Here is a 22,192-nt window from a genome sequence, read left to right on the forward strand (position 1 = left end):
AAGAAAAGAGCAAGTATATCCGAGCTCGACCAGTACCTCTCTAGTTCCCATGAGGGTCTCTTGAGCCTTTAGGCTCCCCACTGCCCCAACACTGAGCAAGCTCTTTTAGAGGGGCAGTTGGAGAGCTGTAGGCTAGCACAGCATCTCAGCACTTGGCACTCTTGTTCCTAGTCTTCCTCGGACCTTGGACATCAAGTTCCCCAGAAAACAGGCTGCCGTTTCACCCCAGTTACTCAAGATGGCTTGGCTTTTGCAGCTTCATCTACAATTCCTAGATCATCACAAAGTTCCTTTAGCTTTTATATAAATTCCAGGCAGGCAGTTCTACTGTTTGGCCTCTGTTTACCCTTCTGGTTTCAGGCCATAGTCAGTGCCATAGCAACTCCCTGCCTCGCCACTGTGGCCACACTCTGCTTACTTTGACCACAGTCAAACTTTGAGACCAGTCTCTGTAATTACTTTTTAGATTTTTAAAAGATAGTTATTTGTGTGTACACCTGATAGAGGAGGCACATGGCTCAGTCGAAGGTCAGAGGACAACTTTGTGGAGTTGTTTCTCTTTTTCAACCTTCATGTGGGTTCCAGGGATCAAACTCAGATTGCCAGCCTTGCACAGAAGTGTTTGCCATCTGGCCGGCAAACTTTATACTTATTGACTCTTGATACTACATAAATGATCTTAGAGCTGGAAGGATGGTTGGGTCAATATTTCCTCCTACCCATTCCCATCTCTGCCATCGTCCACCCTCAACTTCTTTCTCCCTGTTTTTGCCCTTCCTTGTAGGTAGATCTGTCTGACAGGCTTGACTGTCTGACCTCTATTCTATCAATTCATTAACAGCAAATTAGTTATGTCATAATAACTGATATTAATATTTATTGACATGTGACTATGGATCAGCTCTATTATATAATTTTAGTCTCAAAAATCAGATTAAAATGACTTGAGCCTCTGACTAGTTTCTCCAGGTTTTAGGTGTGCAGAAGCTTATGGACAGGAAGTGACTTCCACAGTTGGTTAACAACAGAGTCTGGCTGGGAATAAAGTCTCCAGGCACCTGGTCTAGTAGTATTCTGGTATGCCTAACAAATGGAAGTTCACTGTTATCATTGGATTGGGTTTTCCTTTCCATTACAGACGCTAATTTATGCACATAGATGAGAAATGGTTAAGCTTTTAGGGCTCAAGTGCAAGTATGAAGGGTTGGGATAAGTTCCATCATTATTTTCATCTTATCAAGTTTCTATATCCTGAATTGTTTCTGAACTACAGAAATGTTCATTCCCCTGCGGTCTCATAGTTCAGAAGTTGTCAGCATGAGATGCCTGGAGGATCACTTCACTCTTTTGCCAAAAATATTGCACAGCAACTGTCCCATGACTGTCTTTTGTAGTCCCTGACTGCTCCCTGAACTCATTTTCAGTCTGAAGGACACCCACTTTTTCCCTTTGGCTCCATCAGATCTGTGTGTTTTAAGGGTGGATGCTTAAAAGTTGAAGTCACCGATGTAAAAATGAGAAAGTCTTTTGGAGAACATTTTGTTCTCGAGACCGTGGTGTAGAACATTCATTGTCAATGTAGGGCAGCCTCTGACTTTCATGCAGTTCTTACCCAGACAGTGCAACAGCAGCGCCGTCCACCCAGAGCACTTGAAAACCCCCAGGAAGCTTTTCAGGATGCTTCTACACAAAGTCCCTTGGGAAATAGGAAGGAATTTTGCTGTTCCTGTTTTTCTTTAAATCTGGAGGTCTGGAAAGAGCAAGGCAACTATGTTCTTACATTCAGAAGGCTTAAAAATGCCAACATGTAGGAAGCCTAAATAAAGTTATACTATGTGGTCTGAAGTGATGTGAGACTAAGATGTAAACTGGGGTGTCTGCTGAGCTGAGGGCACAGTGATCAGAGGAGAAGTAAGCAATGCTTGCATCTGTGATCCCTTGGGGCCCACGTCTCCGGGCCCCTTAGCCACTTTGCTCATGAGGGGACTCGGCTGAGATGCTGCTGATGCTGAAGGGTCCCCTCCTGTGTCTCCACAGATGCAGTGAACCTGCCGCTCGTCCTCACTCGTGGCACACAACCAAATGTGGAGAGAACCAGCCTGATGCCAGCATGATGCAGATATCTCAGGGCACGATGGGCCCTCCTTGGCACCAAAGCTACCATTCCAGGTGAGTAGCTACGGCTGGCTACAAGGCTTTCTCTCCTTCAAAGGTCATGTTCTCCCCCCAAATGTCTTTTTTCCTCATCCTCTTAAAATGTTAACCATGTGGGTGACTCATCCTTCATCACTTCCTGAGCTAGACTGTTGAGAGAAGGCTAGAAATAGTTTGATCATGGCTGGTCATTTGAGATATTTATGGAACGAACCATTCCCAGTCAGCTGTTTCCCATTATCTATTATAATCCCATATTTAAAAATTTGACAGATTTCTTTCCTGGGTGCTTCAATATCCTGTCTGCACAATTCAGCTGAATTGAAGATATTGCTTATATTTAAATGGTCTACTTAATTTTTCTCCTCTGTCAAAGCAATTTATCTTGCTTGGCCCTGCAGCAGAAACAACTGAGATGGAGAATTTCTCAGAGATAGGTGATTTCACGAAGTCCCTTCAGTTCCCTCTTCTGCATGCAGTACTATTTTAAAAAATATAGAAGTTGCCGGGCAGTGGTGACACACGTCTTTAATTCCCAGCATCCGGGAGGCAGATGCAGGCCAGTCTCTTGAGTTTGAGGCCAACCTTGTCTACAGAGCTACTTCCAGGACAGCCTGGTCAAGGCTGCACAAAGAAAGTCTGCCTTGAAACAAACCCTCCTCCCCTAAAAAAAAGAATACAGAAGTTTACCCTGTTTTGCAGAACAAGAGGCTGAAGTATGCATGAATTAGTCTGTGTATGTGGAGAAGACAGAGCTATATGCAGGTTCTGCATATAGCTGCTAGGTTACACTTGTGCTCTAGTGACTCTGCTGCTGTTCAGGTTGTTCAAGAATGAACAGAGCCGCCTGGCGGTGGTGACTCACACCTTTAGTTCCAGCACTCGGGAGGCAGAGGCAGGCAGATCTCTGTGAGTTCAAGACCAGCCTGGTCTACAAGAGCTAGTTTCAGGACAGCCTCCAGAGCCACAGAGAAACCCTGTCTCAAAAAACAGCAACAACAAAGATTGAACAGAACCTCCACGAGTGCCAAATCCGAAGGGGTTTATTCCAGAAATTGGGCCTTACACATCTGAGAAGAGCTGGGAAAAGGGGATCCAAACCCAGACCCTCAGGCATCCTGAAGAAAAGACTTAAGTCAGGATTACCCACCCCAACTGCATGCACAAGCTAGATCCTGAGGAGTCAGGCTCTACATAGTATTGTCATCACTTGAGTCGTGCAGAGATGGGGCATTTCAAACCTACATAAAAATGAGATGCAGGCAGTGTGTTAAGGAGAGCCACTAGGAGGCTTCTGGAAGGATTATTTAACAGATGGTGGCTGCACTTTGGGGGGAGGGTAGGACTCATTTAGAGCCCTTACAGATCCAGATTTGCTCAAAGGCAAATGGTAGAGTAAGCATCAGGCCACAGGAAGAAGTGATTCCTAGTTACTTCCTATAGGCCCTCCTTCCCCTTTTTGTAGGTTTCCCAGTCTCTCTCTCTTGTGGGGGGAACGGGGGTGGGGTTGTTCTGAGACAGGGTTTCTCTGTATAACAGTCCTAGCCTGGAACTCACAGAGATCCACCTGCTTCTGCCTGCCAAGTGCTAGAATTCAAGACATGCACCACCACACCTGATGTCCTTCTAGTCTCTTAAAGTTCATACCATCTGAGCTGTATGTTTCGGAGAGTGGGTTTCCTCACAACACACCCTCTCCACAAAGGACACTTGATTTACAGAACTGTCATGTGTCAGGGCTTTGTAGTGTGAGCACCTGATGGCTTGAGGTTTTGGGTGTGACCTTGGTGTCACTCTCACTCCTCACCTGCTCATGAGCAGGCACACACTTTGTTTCTGGCTTCCCTTTCTCTGACATGAAACTAATGACACCTATGTCACTGGGTCATTGTGAGCATTAACTAAAGGAATGCATGCAACTCCTAGTGCACAGGAAACATTCCATACGTGACGACTATAATAAGAGGCTGAAGACACAGTGGTCTGTGAGACCTGCTAAATTTAGCATAAAGCAGAACACATGAATGCCACTGAGTGGCAGAATCCTTTATAACCTCCCAGCACCCCACCTCCATCTTAGCTTTCTTAGGAAGCCCCAAATCTGAGGTCATACTGTGACCTAAGGAATATATTGACCCTATAGCAGAAATCAGACCCTTGTAGTCAGTGTGTGGGACACCCTGCTTACAGGGACTGTGGTGGGCTCCACAGGCCTCAGGAGTGGTGGCATCAAAATTCAGTAGTGTTCCGAAGGCCACACTGCCTCTCTCCCCTTGTCCTAGCTCCAGTAGGGGGTTAGAGAGGTTGAACTGTGCTTGTACTGTGTCTGCCTCCTGGTCCTTAGATGCTGACATAGCTATTGAGCCAAAAGCACTGTGGCAATAGGAGAAAAACAAGTACAGATTACCCGGAATGCTGCAAGTCCATGTGCCCTCTCCCACCTTGGTCCAGGCACACCTCTGCAACTCTGTCACAGGACATTCCCTCCCTCTCAGTCTACTCAGTCTCATAATGGCAGCTGCAGCTGAGAAAGAACTGCTGGTGGGTCCCTAGGTTCACAGTGGCATCTGATGATCTAGGGTGCCAGGTTGGTTGGCTGGCTTCCCTCTGATGGCTTGAATTTAGTTTTCCAATCCCAATTTTATGTCTGTGTTCAAGGATCTTTTTCTCTTGAAAGCAGGAGAGTGAGGAGAGGGGAGGAGCAGGAGGGACAGAGGCAGTGAGGGCAGTCAGTTTTAACTGTTTTGTGAGTACGGCTGGATTTGGAATTGCCCTGAAACTTGATGTTGGCTGCTTTCTGCCAGGCCCGTGCCACTTTCTCTCTGCTGTCTTATGAAAGTGCCACCGAGTGGTTCTAAAGTATTAGAAGAGACTGTGAGGACACGGGGTCTCTCTGAAAAGAGGCTGAAGGAGCACTATCAAAACACTAACATACAGGACTCACTGAGAGACCGGTTCACCTGGCAAATGCGAGCACCCCCATGCCTCAGGTGGTCTTAGTGCTGGGCATGCTTTCTGAGGAAGATAATGAAATGCTTCACCTTATAATACTGTTTTCCAAAGAGTCTTCCATGAAATGAAAGTTCCTTATGTATTCCTTGGCTGAAAGTTTCTGGAGTCAAATAGGTTTAGAAAACTTTGCTTCGTGTCTTTCCCCTTTGGAACAACAGATGAACAATAGTTTATGGAGGACTCAGAAGTCTAGCCGTAAACAAACTTGTTTAACTTTAGCCCAGTGTTTTACAAACAGATTTGATTGTTTTAGGAATTAAGGCTCTGTGATTACACATCAGGAAAATTTTCATGTACTTGTCTTGTGCTTTTCACAATGTATGTTTTGAGCATTTAAAAATTATTATTATTTTTTTGGCTGGGTGGTGGTGGCATAAGCCTTTAATCCCAGCACTTGGGAGGAAGGTAAATCAGTTCTTACTTAGGCATTTCATTTTTAGATGAGTAGAGACTGGAGCATTTATAATAGTGAATCACACTGTTTACCATAAGGAGATTGCTGATTGATTCTTGTTTATTTAATATGGCTTCTCCATAGGTATATAGTTTTCTTTTCTTTTCTTTTTGGTTCCTCACATATGCTAGGCAAGACTCTACCACCAATCTATACATCGTGTGTGTGTGTGTGTGTGTTTGGCTTTTTGAAACAGGGTTTCTCTGTGTGGCAGTCCTGGAACTTGATTTGTAGACCAAGCTGGCCTTGAACTCACAGAAATCTACCTGCCTTTGCCTCTCAAGTGCTGGGATTAAAGGCATGCTCCACCACCGCCCAGTTCCCCAAATATATTTCATAGCAAATTTTTATTTGATGTATGTAGGTATTTTGTCTGCATGTACATCTGTGTACCTCATACATGTATAATGTATGGCTGCCAAGGCTGCCATGGCCAAAAGACGGAATCAGATCTCTTGGGATTGGAGACCGTTGTGAGCTGTCATGTGTGTGCTAAGAATCAAACCCAGCTGGTGCTGTTAACTACTGAGCCATCTCTCCAGCTCTTTATAGTCAATTATTAGAACAGTTTTAAGACCATAGCAAAATTGAATGGAAACTATAACGATTTACTCCCTGGTCCCCACACGTGCATGTTAGACTCTCTGATTATCTAACAAAAACACTTTTTTTTTTTTTTTTGAGGCAGCTCTCTGGGGTACAAAGGGCCAATATTGAGACTCTTTCCTCCCCAACCCAGAGGAGCTTAGTAATACAAAGGTCTTGCTCTTCTGAATGCACACTGAGGATGGCTTTGGTGTTGGAATCCCAGCCTAAAGGACCTCCTGTGGCTAAGACTTCCTTCCCAGCTTCACTTTCTCTCCCTTTCCTTCTCTTCTCATTGGCCTTTTCTGGCTCTAATGTCTCCTCCTGTATTTCTCCTTTCAGCTTTGTGTTTAGCTTCTCCCCACAAACAAATTGTCCCTCCCAGTGTTGAGATTCAGGAAGGTTGCCAACGCCTAGCTTTTGACTCCTTAAAAAGGAAAGATATTAACTAAAATCATACGCATGTGTTCCCCAAGTCCCCCAGCCCTTCACATGCCTGTTTGCTTACTAAGCTTTTCTCGATCTCCTGCACAAGGATCTATAATAGACAGAAAATGTTCTCCTCTGCCATTCTTCCTTCTCTTCAGTTTTCCCCCACTCACCACCTTCATTTCTGGGCATGTGCAAAATGTCACTTACAATGCAGCAAGTCACTGCAGTGTGCTGCCTGTGCCTAAGGCCACCCCTTTCTTCTAGTAAGCCTGAGTGATTAATTAGAGGCTCATAAGGCTACATACAGCATTGGGCAGTTGATCCTAGTGACGACACAGGGATCACAACAAGCCCCAAATAAGGCCCTTTTGACCCACCCTTCCGAAAATGGAACATCTTGCATAAGAGCGAATTTATAAGCTGAGCCCTGTGTCTGTGAGCCCACTAACCTCCTCAGCCGACTGACTGCTCTGTCTCTTGTTCTCCCAGCTCTTCTACAAGTGACCTCTCCAACTATGACCATGCTTATCTGAGGCAGAGCCCTGACCAGTGCAGCTCCCAGGGGAGCATGGAAAGCCTGGAGCCTAGCGGTGGATACCCAGCCTGCCATCTCCTTTCTCCTGCTAAGTCCATGAGCAGCCTCGACCAGCTTGGCCACCTCCATAATAAAAGAGACTCAGCGTATAGCTCCTTCTCTACAAGCTCTAGCATTCTAGAGTACCCACCCCCTGGTGGCTCTGGCCAAGAACGTTCAGGTTCCACAGACATGATTTCTGCTCGAGGTGGCCTCCTAGAAGGGATGAGACAAGCAGACATTCGCTATGTCAAGACAGTCTATGATACCCGGAGGGGAGTATCGTCAGAGTATGAGGTGAACCCTTCAGCCTTGCTTCTTCAAGGTAGGGATGCCCACGTGTCAGCAGGTATTCAGGGCTGTGCTAAATGGCACAGCGTTCCTCGGGGCAAGGGAGCACCCTCCCCACCTTGGAGCCAGCAGTGCCCCAGCTCTTCAGATACTGCCACTGACAACCTGCCTCATAAAGTGGGTGCACCCATGCCCCCCACTCGGAGTGACAGTTATGCAGCCTTCCGGCATCGCGAGCGTCCCAGCTCCTGGTCCAGCCTTGATCAGAAGAGGTTCTGCCGACCTCCGACAAACTCCTCAGGCTCCTTGAAAACCCCGCTCATTGAGGAACAGCTGCATACAGTCCCAGAGAGGAGTCCAGAGAACAGCCCCCCAGTGAAACCTAAGCACAGTTATACCCAGAAGATGCAGCCTGGCCAACCCCTACTGCCCACTGGCATCTATCCGGTACCCTCTCCAGAGCCACACTTTGCCCAGGTGCCTCAGCCTTCTGTGAGTAGTAATGGTACAGTCTACCCTGCACTGGTCAAAGAGAGTGGATATGCAGCTGCTCAGGGAGCTTGTAACAAGATGGCTACCTTAGATGAGAATGGGAACCAAAACGAAGCTAACAGGCCTGGGTTTGCCATCTGTCAGCCCCAAGAGCATGAATTGGTGACCCCAGGGGAGAGAAATCCAGAACCCACCGCCAAATATGTCCCCTACAAAGTCCACTTTTCTTCAGTGCCTGAAGATGAAGATTCCTCCCTGAAGAGACACGTCACACCTCTCCAAGGCAACAGCCCATATCCCAGTGAGAGAAAGAACACCCATGGCAGCAGACCTTGCTCGAATCACCACAGCCTCTCATCTCCTCAGGCCCAGGTCTTGCACGCGGGAGATGACAGGAGGCCTTCCAGGCTCCTTCAGCCCTTTGACGTTCAGGAAGATCACAACGCCAACCCCAGGCAGAAACTGGAGAGGGAAGGTCTAGGCCAGAGCCAGTCAGGCAACTTTGGCAGGACCAAGTCGGCCTTCTCCTCTCTCCAGAACATTCCAGAGAGTCTAAGAAGACAAAGCAGCCTCGAGCTCGGAGGAGATGCCCAGGAGGGTTACCCAGGTGGCAGGCCCGCCTGTGCCCTCAACGCCAACGTGGAAGAGCCTGGCGGGAAAGCCGGGCCCGACCACAGGAGCTACCAGGACAGGCCCAGTTCCCATCCAAGGCCGGAGGGGAAAATGAATACAGTCGCAGACTCTTTGCAGGGGGCAGACTCAAGGTCTGAAGAGCCCCCGGGCCCACCACTCCTGCAGACATCGGGTCTGAACCAGAGGAGGCTCAGCTCCAGCAGCAGCACCTCTGCCCCACAGTACCGGAAGCCCCACTGCTCGGTGCTGGAGAAGGTCTCCAAGATCGAAGAGCGAGAGCAAGGGCGTCACAGGCTCCCGAGCGTGGGCAGCTGCTCCACGTACGGCCTCAACTATAGGCCCCACAGGACCGGCCCGACCTCCAGCCCTAACGGCGGCGGCGACTTTGAGGATCCAAAAGTCAGCACCCACGTCTCCTCCGAGTCCACGGAGCAGCTGCGCCCCGGGGAGCAGAACTTCAAAAACGGGGAGTCCAGGCTGGAAGAGACTTCCTGCTGGCAGCCGTGTGGCCAGCCGCTGAGGAAGGCTGGGGACGGCCGGGGACCTCCTGTCCCAGGAGGCGCTGAGCCCCCGAGGCCCGACGCCCGCCTGCTCCGCAGCCAGAGCACCTTTCAGCTCTTCAGCGAGGCGGAGAGAGAAGCCTCGTGGTCGTCGGAGGACAGGCCCAGCACCCCGGAGTCACCCCTGCTGGACGCGCCCTTCAGCCGAGCCTACAGGAACAGCATCAAGGATGCCCAGTCCCGCGTCCTGGGCGCCACCTCATTTCGTCGCCGAGACCTGGAGCCGGGCACCCCGGCGACCTCGAGGCCCTGGCGCCCCCGACCGGCCTCCGCGCACGTGGGGATGCGGAGCCCCGAGGCCGCGGCACCCTTGTCCTCGTCCTCCCCGCACACCCCACGGGAGCGGCACAGCGTGACCCCGGCCGCACCCCAGGCCGCCCCACGCCGAGGTGCCCGCCGGCGCCTCACGCCCGAGCAGAAGAAGCGCTCCTACTCGGAGCCCGAGAAGATGAACGAGGTGGGGGTGTCGGAGGAGGCCGAGCCCGCGGCCTGCGGCCCACAGAGGCCCGCTCCGCCGCGCTTCTCCGGGGAGAGCACCGTGGCCGACCGGCGCCGCCTCTTCGAGCGCGACGGCAAGGCCTGCTCCAGCCTCAGCCTGTCCGGGCCCGAGCTGAAGCAGTTTCAGCAGAGCGCCCTGGCCGACTACATCCAGCGGAAGACCGGCAAGCGGCCCGCCTCCGCCGCCTGCCCTCCAGAGCCCGGGCTGCGCGAGCGCGCCCAGAGCGTCTACCTCCAGCCGGGCCCTGCTGCGGCCCCCGACGGCCCCGGCCTGGCTTCGGCCTGCAGCCTGAGCTCGCTGCGGGAGCCCGACGCGCCCCGCAAGGAGCACCCCCACCCGTCTGCAGCAGCCACGGATGCCCCGCAGGTGCCCCGAGATCGCAGCAGCTCCTTCGCCAGCGGACGCCTCGTCGGGGACCGACGACGCTGGGACCCTCAGCCCCCCAGGCAGCTGCTCAGTGGAGCGAACTGTGGACTGAGGGCCACCCAGAGACCGGACAGGGCCCCTGGTAGCAGGCCGCCTTCCTGGAGCATGGTGGCCGCCAACGCTGGGAAGTCCAAGTCAGCCGAGGACCTGCTGGAGCGCTCTGACACCCTGGCCGTCCCTGTGCATGTGAGGTCCCGGTCGTCTCCCACTGCAGACAAGAAAGGCCAGGTAGGTGCATCCAAAGCCAGCTGGCCTGGGGCTGGCCCTCCGACTCTTAGCGTTAACAGGCACTCCTAGCATCTCTCCTTTGTTCAGTTTTTCCTTTTAAATGTAGGAAAATAATATGGCTGGTTTATTTTCCTGCAGTTTTCTCGAGCTATGGGTGTGTGTGTGTGTGTGTGTGTGTGTGTGTGTGTGTGTGTGTGTGTGTGTGTGTGTGTCTTTTTAGGGATGTAGTTGTTTTATGGTTGTTTGTGGTACTGACAGTTAAACATTGCATGCGGAGCAAGTACTGTAACCATGGAGCTATACCCACCCAGCCTCTTCTACTTTTTCTTTTGAGATAGGGTCTCACTAAGGTGTCTAGGCTGGCCTGAAACTTTTCAGCCCATCTCAGAATCCCAAGTAGTTGGAACCAATCTTTGCCACCAGGTCTGGCTTTTGATATTTTATGTAGCATTCTCTCTCTCTCTCTCTCTCTCTCTCTCTCTCTCTCTCTCTCTCTCTCTCTCTCTCTCTCTGTATGTGTGTGTGTGTGAGAGAGAGAGAGAGAGAGAGAGAGAGAGAGAGAGAGAGAGGAAATATCCTATCTCCCAGTGGATTGAAACACGTGTGCATACACAACACACACACACACACACACACACACACACACACACACACACACACACACACACCCTTGTGAGAGAAAATGCTGTATCCTCCCAGGTAGTTTCTGCTCAGAACTGTCTAGGAATACTCTCTCCTCAGTGTAACTCCCACTTAAAAAAAAGTTTATAGAGGCCATTCAAAGCCTTCAGTGTTTCTTCCCAACAGGTCATTAAAATCCATGGGTACAAGATTTTTTTCAGCTAATTTTACAGCAGTAGTTTACCCATGGCAGTCCAAACAGTTTGTTCTTCTCTTCTAATACTATAAAGATGATGTGATTATATATTAAGAAAAAAAAAAAGGCCAGGTGTAGTAGCACACACCTTTATTACCACCACTCAGGAGGCAGGCACATCTCGGAGTTCAAGGCCAGCCTGGTGTACATAGTGAGTTCTAGGACACCCAAGGTTATGTAGTGTAGAAAGACCCTGTCTCTAAAAAAAAAAGAGGTTGAAAAGCATAGGCAAGAAATAAATCTTCTCATGTTTAAATGTCATTATTCTGTCTTGAGGAATTGGTTGGATGACTAAATGCTTTGTGTCGTCCGTCTCTCCCACACCCCACAATGTTTCATAAGCTGGTCACATGGGAAATAGATGCCAAGTGAGGTTTTAGTTTGTTTTGGAGAAGTGGTAAGGTTTCTTCAAATCCCAGTTAAGTACTTTGTGTTATTTGCAGAACTGTTTTTAGAAAGGTAACTGAACACAGAACAGTATTTAGATGTCCTTCTAATAAAGGGGCACCACACTTAATTGTTATTTAATTGGGGACTATGAAGCCAAGGGGGACATTCAGGATGAGAGACCTGCCTTGTGCTGCTCCTCACCGACACTCACATTCTTGAGCTGCTTCCCAGCCCAGCAGCTAGTCCTGGCCTGACTAGAGATGCTGCCGGACAACTTCCTGTGTGCTCTTCATCTTTAGCCTTTTGTGGTTAAAACAAAGCAAGGGGCTTGAGGGGAGGGTATAGGTTGGCAATAGAAAGCCAGCAGGAGCAAGGCCCTGGGTTTGGTCGCCAATACCAAAGTGTGTGGGGGGAGAGTGGACAAAATTATTCTTACTGCATAAATACTTGGGTTATGGAGTCAAGGTGAATTATGAATTTTAGAACTATACATTCAAGTTTTTGGAATTGTAAGTTTAAAGAACTCTCATCTAGGTTTTTTGTAAAGATTTAGTTAATGAAGAATTTTTCTTCTAGCTTCAGTGAACTCAAGCAAGGTAGGTAACCTTGTACAGACTGAGTTAAAACCAAAATCCTGTAGAATTCATTTCTGGCAATGTCTGAGTTTATGACACCTGCAGAATATGATTTGTTCTCACTAATCGGATGCTGGTAGTACAAGATTTTATAAGTTTTGTTGTGGGTGGGTGTGACTGTGTGTCTGTATGTGTGTTGTCTCTCTCTCTCTCTCTCTCTCTCTCTCTGTGTGTGTGTGTGTGTGTGTGTGTGACTGTGTGTGTGAGACTGTGTGTGTGACTGTGTGTGTGTGTGTGTGTGTGAGAGAGAGAGAGAGAGAGAGAGAGAGAGAGAGAGAGAGAGAGAATGTGTAGGTACTGGGTATTGAACAACTCTACAAACATCTGACAGTCCTTCTCAAAAGTCTGACAGTCAGGTACTTTTTGTCTCCAAAACAAGTCATCATGAAAATCAATTCCCCTGAGTATAGTGGTTGATAATTTGGAGGTCTGAAATGATAAATGCAAGAGGCCACTGTGTTGAACTACAAATAGCCTGAGAGCTTTGCTCCAAAGCTTGACAAGATGAGACCTCTCCCTCGATTCCTGGGTATTCTCTCCGAAACACACAGCACCATTGCTTTTTCCCCTTGTATTCCTCTTTGTTTGAAGAGTACAGTTGCAGAACAAATGACTGTTAAGGATGGTGCCAGGAACTCAGATGGGTCCTAGTCCTAGGCTACTCAGGTTAACTGTTGGCAAAAACTGGCACTCGTGTCAACAGGGAGGGTGGTGGGCATGTGGTGGGGCGAGATTTATAGGGCTGTCAACAGGGAGGGGTGGTGGGATGAAACTTAAAGGACTATAGTCAGTGCATGGAAGTCATCTTCAAGTGTTCAAACCTGATCGCACCCATTGGCTGCATTTAACCCACTGAAATTCCACAGAAAGATCTTGGGCTTTGAAGCAGTCCTGGCTTGAATCCTAGTTCCTCTGTTTAACTGTAGGCAGTGTTTGTGAGCTGCATTCACGTGATTGGTTGGTATGTACATGTGTACTTATGCATGCGTGTATATATGCAACTTTCAGTGGAAATGTCAAATAGATAATATTCCATGCAAGATACTCAGCAAAGTGTCTGGCACACTGTAATATACGTAATAAGGGAATTGTGTGATTATTAATGTCTGAGCTCCCATTCACTTCATCTGCCTGTGATCACCTTTAACTCTTGGGGAGCCGCAGTGGAGAGGAAAGACAATACTGAAAATTGAACCTAGGTCCTTATGCATGCTAGGCAAATATTCTACCATTGAACTCTATCTCCATCCAACCTCTGACTGTTTTGTTTACATGTGTATATGTTTGCAGGACGTGTGTGTGTGTGTGTGTGTGTGTGTGTGTGTGTGTGTGTGTGTGTGTGTGTGTATGCATAGAGGCCCAAAGTTAACATTGAGAATCTTTTCTTCCCCTGGGCTAGTGGTAGTTCTCAGTTGAACCCAGAGCTCATGAGTGTAACTTACCTAGGTAGCCAACTTTCTCTGGGACCCTTGTCTCTGAAGTGCTAGAATCACAGGCAGGCCACTATGACCTCTAGGGATCTGAACTCCAGCTCCCACTAAGCACTTTGTCCACTTGTTATCTCCTCAGCCAGCAACATTTGAGTCTTCATTACCTATAAGTTCCTCTTCTACCCAGTCAAAAACATGGATAAAGAATTATCCCATTAGATGAGTAAATAGTAAGTTACTAAAATTAGGTTCATATATGCATTCTCCTTTCCTACCTGTGTCTTATTACTGTAAATAATGGAAAACTGATTACGTTATCATCTATAGCAACAGTGTCTTCATCATGACCAGATAGATCACCTGGGACAGATTTTACACCATCAGTGTTGCAGTATTAACCCTTTCAAGATACTGATAGCTACTCATAGTGAAAAACAAACGAAAACTACCCTGAAAAGCCACTGATAGCACATAACAGGGAGACTTGGGAGAGTTTACTGTCTCCTATTTACAAATTAGATTTCTATTTAGAACACTTGCAAAATTGTAATTTTTCCTGTTGTCTTTCCTATTTCCCATCGCCACCTGTTGTTACTCCAAAAGTTTGACCCATGAAATTCATGTCATTATCATCATATTTGAGTATTGCAGTGGTTGTTAACTCCAGAATAATCCTTCTTGGACATCTCTTCCTTGACAAATGTTCTTGTGAGGGCAGATGCCTGCGGAAGTTCTCATGCTGACCCACTTCTAACCTTGGGGCTATCTCCTCACCAATGCCTGTTGCCAGCAGTCTTCCTGGAGCTTTGGGGACTCCTCGGGAATGTCTGTGAGAGTGCTGCCTTGGTGCCTGAGCACAGTAGGTCACCAGTATGCAGGCTCCTTCCCTGTGCTTCCTGCATCTGCCTCAGTGTTGCCCTTTTCTTGTGCTTCCAGGGTGTGCTCCTGAAAGAAGACAGTGGCTTTGGTTTTGTGAAGGACCCGTGTTGTTTGGCTGGCACTGGATCTAGGTATGTATCTTTTTGTGGCAATAGAAACAACAATGACAAAAAAAAAAAAAACCCAAAAAACAAAAACAAAAATGTTGATGAGGGTGATAAGTTGGAACCCTGTACACTGTGGGCATGTAAACTGGTGGCAGCATAGCAAACAGCATGGAGGACCCTGAAAGCATTAAACAACTGAGCCAGCATACGATCCACCAATAGCAGGCCTGTGTCTGTATCCCAAACTGAGCCAGCATACAATCCACCAATAGCAGGCCTGTGTCTGTATCCCAAACTGAGCCAGCATACAATCCACCAATAGCAGGCCTGAGTTTGTATCCCCAAGGATTGAAGGCCGAGTCTAAGAAAGCCTTGCGTGTGAAGTTCACAGCAGCTCTGTTTACTATTGACAGTAGTCAGAAATAGTCAAGGACTCAAGTCTCCATCAGGGGAATGACTACATAAACAGAACGTGGTAAACACAGCAAAATATTGTTCAGCCTTAAAAAGAGAAGAAATCCTATCAAATATGAACCTTGATTATATTAGCAAAATGATATTTTTACCCTAAAATTATTCCTGAGAAACAGAAAAACAGTCACCATGAAGAAGCTCAATCGAGTGAAGCACTGGACTTAAATCCTGCTTCCAAAGGGATTTAATGTTAATGTGATAAGAGAGACCAAACATAAACTAAAAATGCCCAAGTATTAGCCAGCTCCTTATCAGCTGTTGTATCTTTTTGTGTTTATAATGTATGTCTAGAGGCTTTTAAAGGGGACATCATAAACGCAGAATAGTACAGCACCCAGTAAGGAGCTAGTCTAATGCTTGACGCTCACCAAACTAACATTAAATCTCCTTGAAGGCAGGCTAGGTGGCCCGTAGAGGATGCTAAGTATTATTGTTTGGTTGGTTGCTTTTGTTTGTTTTGAGAAAGATTCTCACTCTGTAGTCTAGAAATTTGCTATTTAGACCAAAAATCTTGCCTGGACCGTTGAATCCTGCCTCAGCCTCCGTTGTGCTGGGGTTATAGGTGTGCATACCACACCCAACTAAGACATTAAATTTAAAACAGTTCCTATCCTCCAATCTGGAGAGTTGCTGGGCAGAGGAAACACCATTCTTTCGTCTGACATACACCAACAGGATACTTTCTGCCAGGTGCCAGGGATGCCAAGATGCATGAAGAGAAGGAAATATCTTTTCCAGAGGCCTTGCCTCTGAATCCACAGAGGAGTGCAGAATAGCCCATGAGAGTAGCAGGGTCCCTAGTGAAGAAACTGACTCAGTGAAGGAGGTCTGTGATGGGGAGGGAGAGCAGCTACGTCTGAGAGGGAGAAGCTCTGGGAGACTCTTTACTCAGCCATCTGTATCTAATAAAAGTAAAGGCATGCACATGGCTGCAATTCCCTGCAGCCTGCCGCTGTATTCTGTGGTATCCTTGCCTGACACTGTAATGGTTTTGTGGTGGCCTGCTACTGGGATGTATGAGAGAGTCACAGCTTCATCTGGGGCCTCCGATGGGTGAAATGAAAGGTGTCATTTGCTCTCCAGGTTCCCTTCCATGGCCAGCTGGGGAGCTACAGATACAGAATTCATAAATGACAGGATTTGCTAGAGATTGTCTTTTAATCCACACATTAACAATTGCATCACAGGTCCAGGCCAGCAGTACTCCAAACTCTTTCTCCTCTTTCCTCCCCTGCACTCTCTCCCATCCCTGTCTCTTCTGTCCCCTTCTCTCTCTCTCTCTCTCTCTCTCTCTCTCTCTCTCTCTCTCTGTGTGTGTGTTGTGTGTGTGTGTGTGTGTGTGTGTGTGTGTGTGTGTGTGTACATGTATCTGCCTCTGATTTCAATAACAAAGGTGTCAGGAGTTGTTGGTTGTTTGGTTTCCTTGGTGACTATAGATACTTAAGGCACCTCTAGGCCCTTGCTCATTGTCAGTCTCCTGCAGAGGTAACTGAATTGGCTGCTTAGGTGAGTCTCCTCCTTTTTATCTGTTTATTCATTTTTGTCTCGGGGAATGAGGACACTGAAAAACTCAGGGAACAGAGATGCTATATCAGACCTTCGGACTCAGCCGCCATACAAGTTCTCCCCAGGCAGGCCCTCCCTTGGGACAACAGTGAGGCATCAGTCTTTCTCCCAGAGCTTGAAGCAGCTCCCCAAAGTGGTCCAAAGAGGAGCTGAAGACATGTGTTCCTTGTTTTCCTTCATGTCCCACAGCCTGTCCTCAGAAGCCATCTTACATGTGTGTGCTGGCAGGAGACAGGTTAGAGAAGAAGGGTCGTGCTGACACTGCCTGCAGGGCACTGTCTGTCTGCTTTGTTTAACTTGGTCCAGGGAGAGTGTTTGGCTTCTCTGGAGTGAGGGTCCTTATCTGTGTCTGATGCCCAGGGTTTGCCCTTTTGGTAGAGCTCTGACCATCCTGTCTGCCCTGTTCCAGGTCTATCAGTTGCTCAGACAGAGCCCAGAAAGAGCCGGCATTGCCCCTTCACCATCCTACCCCTTGCTGGAATGGCTCAAGTTCTACTCTTGGTTCTTCAGCTCCTACGGAATGTTCTGGCACCCCAGACCATCCGAAGCAACTTAGAATACCTTGCCCTAGGCCGCTTTCGGCAGGAATGCAAGGCCACTTTCCAGATGCCAAAGCTGCCTCCATGGCCCCGCTCAGCTCCCCTCTGCCATCTCCTGCCCCCTCCAGTTACCGGTCACAGCTTACCATGGATCATCAGACTGAAAGGAGTGGGCAGACAGGGCGACTTCCGTCTTCCACCCCTGCAGTGACCCAGCCTCCCAGCCCAAAATGCCATGAGTTCAACAGCCCAGAGCATGGGCTAGAAGACGGCATATGGAGGAGGGCATCACTGCCCCAAAAAACACCTCCGCCCTGGGTGAAGTGGGCCCACGCAGTCAGAGAAGACAGCCTTTCAGAGGACACCTCAGTACCTGAGTCTGCAAACCTGAAGCACTATCAAAACCAGAGTCTGCTAAGTTCATGCAGCACTTCAGACCCAGACACTCCAGGAAGGATCTCTCTCCGAATATCCGAGTCAGCCCTGCAGGCTTCCCCGCTACCTCGGGGGGACTATGATGATGAAGTGTTTGTGAAGGACTTGCACCCCAAGGTTACTTCAAGTCCCACATTCGAGGCTCTTCCCCCACCTCCACCTCCGTATCCTCTACCGAGCCAGGAAACCCAAGTGAATAGCTCCGATGACTTCCCTCCTCCTCCTCCCCAAGCTATGCACAAGGCACTGCTAGACAGTGAGGCATACAAGGAACCCGGCAGCAGGTGAGTGAGCAGCCACAGCCAGGGCAAGCCTTTGGCTGAGGGGAAGGGGTCAGCCTTCACTCACAGGTGTTCACAGCCAGGGTTCCCAGGGCATCCTTGTGTTGCTCACGGGAGAGCCCTAAGATAAAGAATCTTCATGCTGGTTCAACTCATGAAGCTGCCACCACCGTTAATTTGTTTGCCTTGGGGGACTAGCTCTTCCTGTGTGCTGAGAAGTAAGAACTGAAAGAGCCAAGACCCTCTCCTCTTGCCTGAGTTTCTCTTTGATCAGTCAAAGAAATAAATAGAATCCAGAAATGCTGTTTTATTGCTGGCAAAACAGACAGTGAAGAACATGGCTTCTGTCTCCTGATACTAAACCCCAGATTAGGTTTCCTGTCTGTGGGCACACTAGCAAGGACAGCTAGCAGTCATTGACATTTAGGGGAAGCGGTGGAAGCCAGGCTAAGTAGGAACAAGTATTTCCCAACACATTCTCTGAGACTGGTGATTGCTCATAGCAGAATTCTCTTTGGGGTCCAGTGAGATGGCTTAGTTAGTAGGACCACTTGCCACCAAACCTGATGCCTGAATTTGATATCCAGGACTCTCATGGTGAAAGAAGAGAACTTGTCCTCTGACTTTCACATACATACTGTGGGTACATATGTTCTTCCAAATAAATATATGTAAAAATAAAATAAATGTTAAAAAAAAAAAAAGGCACTCTCTGGGCCAAGCTTTTAATCTCAGCACTCAGGAGGCAGAGGCCTGTGGATCTCTGTGAGTTCCAGAACAGCCTGGCCTATGTATAGAAACCTTGTCTGAAAAACAGACATAAAAAATATCTGTGCGGTAGCATCTTCTAAATGCCACAAAGATCACTCACCACCACTATTTTCTGTCCATCGTACCTTCTAGAAAGTTCTTGAGCCCAATAGCAACACTTGTCAAAACTAGATTGCTAGTGAATGTGTCTTGGGCCCAGCCGTGGGCTCAGGAGAAGGCCCTTTAGGGACCTGTGCTCTGGGAGCACACCACAGCTTTATCTCCTCACACCACTCCTGATTTGGGAAGCTGTAGCCCTGATGAGAATTTCTCCTTCACATGTTGTGTCCTTACCTTCAGCTTTTTATTGACTCTTCTCTTAACCACACTCTTTTCTTTCCCTAGTAGTTCCTGCCGATTTCCCAAGGTGACAGTCACAAGGGACGGGCACGTGCCTGGTGCAGTCCATTCAGAAGGTAGTCACATAACGACTCCCAAAGCACCTCAAACTTCAGCCACAGTTTCAGAAGCCGAGTCCAGCACACCTTCCGATGGGAATGGGAATGCTCAGCCACAGCTCGCCAGTTCTCTTGACAAGCAGGCCTCTCCCAGCCAGACCCAAAGCCTCACCCATGAGCCTGTCGGTAGAACTCAGGATCTAGGCAAGAAAATCCATGCTGAGCCCCAGAAGACCTCGGAAGATATCCGAACAGAGGCTCTTGCCAAGGAAATTGTCCATCAAGACAAATCTCTGGCAGACATTTTGGACCCGGACTCCAGAAGGAAGACAACGATGGACCTGATGGAGGGTCTGTTCCCCAGAGATGCTAATGTGCTTAAGGAAAGTGGCGCAAAGAGGAAAGCATTTGAAGAAACCCTCAGACAGACAGGGTATGAAGTCAAGAGGTAAGTCCCCTGCAGTGCCCCCCAGAGAGCCTTACAACTAAACTCCTTCTGTGGGGTCATGGCATTTTGGAGTACTTAAGTAATGTATTCCTATGACCACAGATCATTGAACAAATGTGACAATTCCATCTGAGCTTAAGGGAGTGACGCTGAGGATAAATGCCCAGCAGTGAAAATGAGAGCAGTAGGAGTCACCATCATTAATACCCACTGTTCATTTTCCACCTTTATGTAAACATTGCCTTTCATCGTAACAAGCACCTCTGAGAACTGGCAGCTACCTCTGACACACAGAGGTGTGTTAATGTCTTCTTCCACCAAGGCCCTAGAATGTGTGAGTGGAAGGAAGCCATTGTATTTGAACCCTGACTTCCTTGTCTCTTAGCAATTATACAGTGTTCCTAATTCAGCAAACACATGATTGCCAGTCCTGTCCTGTCCTGTCCTGTTCCTGATCCTGTTATGCTTTCAGGGACCTCCTAGGCTCAGTGCTAAGAAGGGAGCAAGGAGATGTGGGCATGTCTGAGGCCTCCACAAGAACATGGACAAGTCTTCATGAGAAAGAGAGGGGCCTAGCCAGGCCATGTCAGTGCACACCTTTCATCCCAGCACTTGCAAGGCAGAGGCAGGTAGATCTCTGAGTTCAAGGCCAGCCTGATCTACAGAGCAAGTTCCAGGACAGCCAGGACTACACAGAGAAACCCTATCTTAAAAAACCAAGAAAGAAAAAAGAGAGAGGGGTGTAGAGAAATAGATGTATATAGGACATTCACTTTGAGGCATCAAGGTGAGCATTTGCTCAAATCCTGAGAATTGAGGTCTCGGTGGGAATGCCCCCCTGGGTGTGCTGGGCCCCTTAGCCTCTGCTCTGTGAGCAGTTGTGTTTCCCATTGCATGGATTTCTTGAGTTATTCTAAGATTTTCTTACATACTTGATTTCATTAAAGACTGTTGGGGAAAAGTGGGTTTTATTTCCGTTTTAATTTTCAGTGAAAACTATGCATATTGACAGACTGGGGCTCAGCAGTGAGTAGCTTCCAGACTAAATACAAACAGAACATTTCACCCAAATATGGGCTTGCAGTTTAGAAACTTCCTGCTGAGTCTCTGAATCAGTAGTAGGAACGCTGTTTCACTGGTGGGAGGGAGAAAAAAAGCCGTGTGCTCACAGCTCTTCTAACTCAAGGCCCCACGGTTACCCCATCTGTCTCTTCAGCTTCGGATTTGGGGAGTTGAGGCTTAGGTGTGATCACTTTCCCAGAGTCACACTGTAGCAAGTATCACTGAATACCTGCAGTGTGCAGGGCAGTCCACTGGGCTCAAGGATGGGTCTACCATGCAGTTTCACCATGGTGTGTATAAATAAATGATCATGCTGCTACCTGGCTACTTGCTGCACAAAGACCAAAGTAATTTCAAAGTGTATCCTTAGAAAAAAGTTACCTTTGAGAATTTGGTGGCGAGATGGTCCTGCTGCACTCAGCCATCTTTCTGAAACCCCCAGAAAGACGGCATGCGCCACCTTCTGGTGAAAACAAGCAAAGTCTCCTCCTGGCAAGACTCAGTCAGATTCTTGAGGACAGGAATACAGGAGGTACCCTGAGAGAAGTTGCAACACTTCTCTGAAGGCTTTGTCTGATTCCCCAATCAGCCGGCTTACATGTAGATATGCCGATTAGAGGAAATGGGTAAAATGTTTGTATGTGTGGTCAGAGTTAAATAATACATGATTGAAGAGTTAAAAATTTCCCTCCAAGATAACCTAACTTACTTCTAGGAGTAATTTCTTCATCAGGTGGTATCTGGACTCTAAACTGAGTTGAGGTTGTAGTGGTAGACTTGATGGCATGCATGAGGACCTAGATTCCATCCCCAACTCCTCAAAAAAAAAAAAAAAAAGAAACAGACTATGAAACAATGATGGTAAAAACAAATGCATGAGATGCTGTTTCTCAGTTCCCAGGTTTTTTGGACAACTTTGAGCCTGCCACCGTGTTTTACTTTAATTCCTTTTCTAGCTCTAGATCTAGCTCCTCCTCCTCCTCGTCCCTCCCTCTTCTTTTGAAATGCAGTAGCCTTGGCTGGTTTCAAATTCTTGATCTTCCTGCCTTTACCTCTCAAGTACTGAAATTACAGACAGGCACCACCATACCCGGCTGATGACTAGGTTTTGTACTAGTTCACTGTTACCAAACCAGCAAGCTCTTGATTTCACAGGCTTGTGGTGTGGTATGGTATGTGGCTTGCTGAAGGTGAAAATGTATGTATTCCAGAGCAGCAAGATCACAGAGGCGCACAGAGGGACAGGAGTGACTGGTACTCTGGGGTTGTGCGGCACCTTGGATGTACTTTCACACTGGTCCACACTGTCTTTCTGTGAAATGAGGCATCAGAATCCATCACAAGGGAATAGAAGCCAAATGACTCGGAGCCTGATTCCCACTCCCATCTCCAGCGCTGCCCTTGGGAGTTTTCCACCCTCGGCTCATCTGATTTTAGGGGCCCAGCACATAATCACTCATCAGTAAATAATGTGTTCATTTGTCACCATTTCTGGGAGAGACTTAAGTGGAAGTTTTTGTG

The 22,192-nt window shown here is 48.0% G+C and overlaps 1 protein-coding gene across 5 annotated transcripts in view; it reads left to right on the top strand.

Moving 5' to 3' along the window:
• Shroom3 (shroom family member 3) overlaps window positions 1-22,192 on the top strand; it is a 103,780-nt gene that overhangs the window by 74,484 nt on the left and 7,104 nt on the right. For 4 of the 5 annotated variants that reach the window (XM_027388434.2, XM_027388436.2, XM_027388439.2 and 1 more), the window contains 5 exons: window positions 2,038-2,169; window positions 7,127-10,340; window positions 14,609-14,682; window positions 17,108-17,956; window positions 19,109-19,609. In XM_027388434.2, the coding sequence (XP_027244235.1) occupies window positions 2,038-2,169; window positions 7,127-10,340; window positions 14,609-14,682; window positions 17,108-17,956; window positions 19,109-19,609 (4,770 nt within the window). The remainder of the gene's footprint in view (window positions 1-2,037; window positions 2,170-7,126; window positions 10,341-14,608; window positions 14,683-17,107; window positions 17,957-19,108; window positions 19,610-22,192) is intronic. The other variant, XM_035452557.1, reaches the window with a different exon arrangement.

Source organism: Cricetulus griseus (genome assembly GCF_003668045.3).
Source record: "Cricetulus griseus strain 17A/GY chromosome 1 unlocalized genomic scaffold, alternate assembly CriGri-PICRH-1.0 chr1_1, whole genome shotgun sequence".
In the NCBI taxonomy this organism is placed as follows: Eukaryota; Metazoa; Chordata; class Mammalia; order Rodentia; family Cricetidae; genus Cricetulus; species Cricetulus griseus.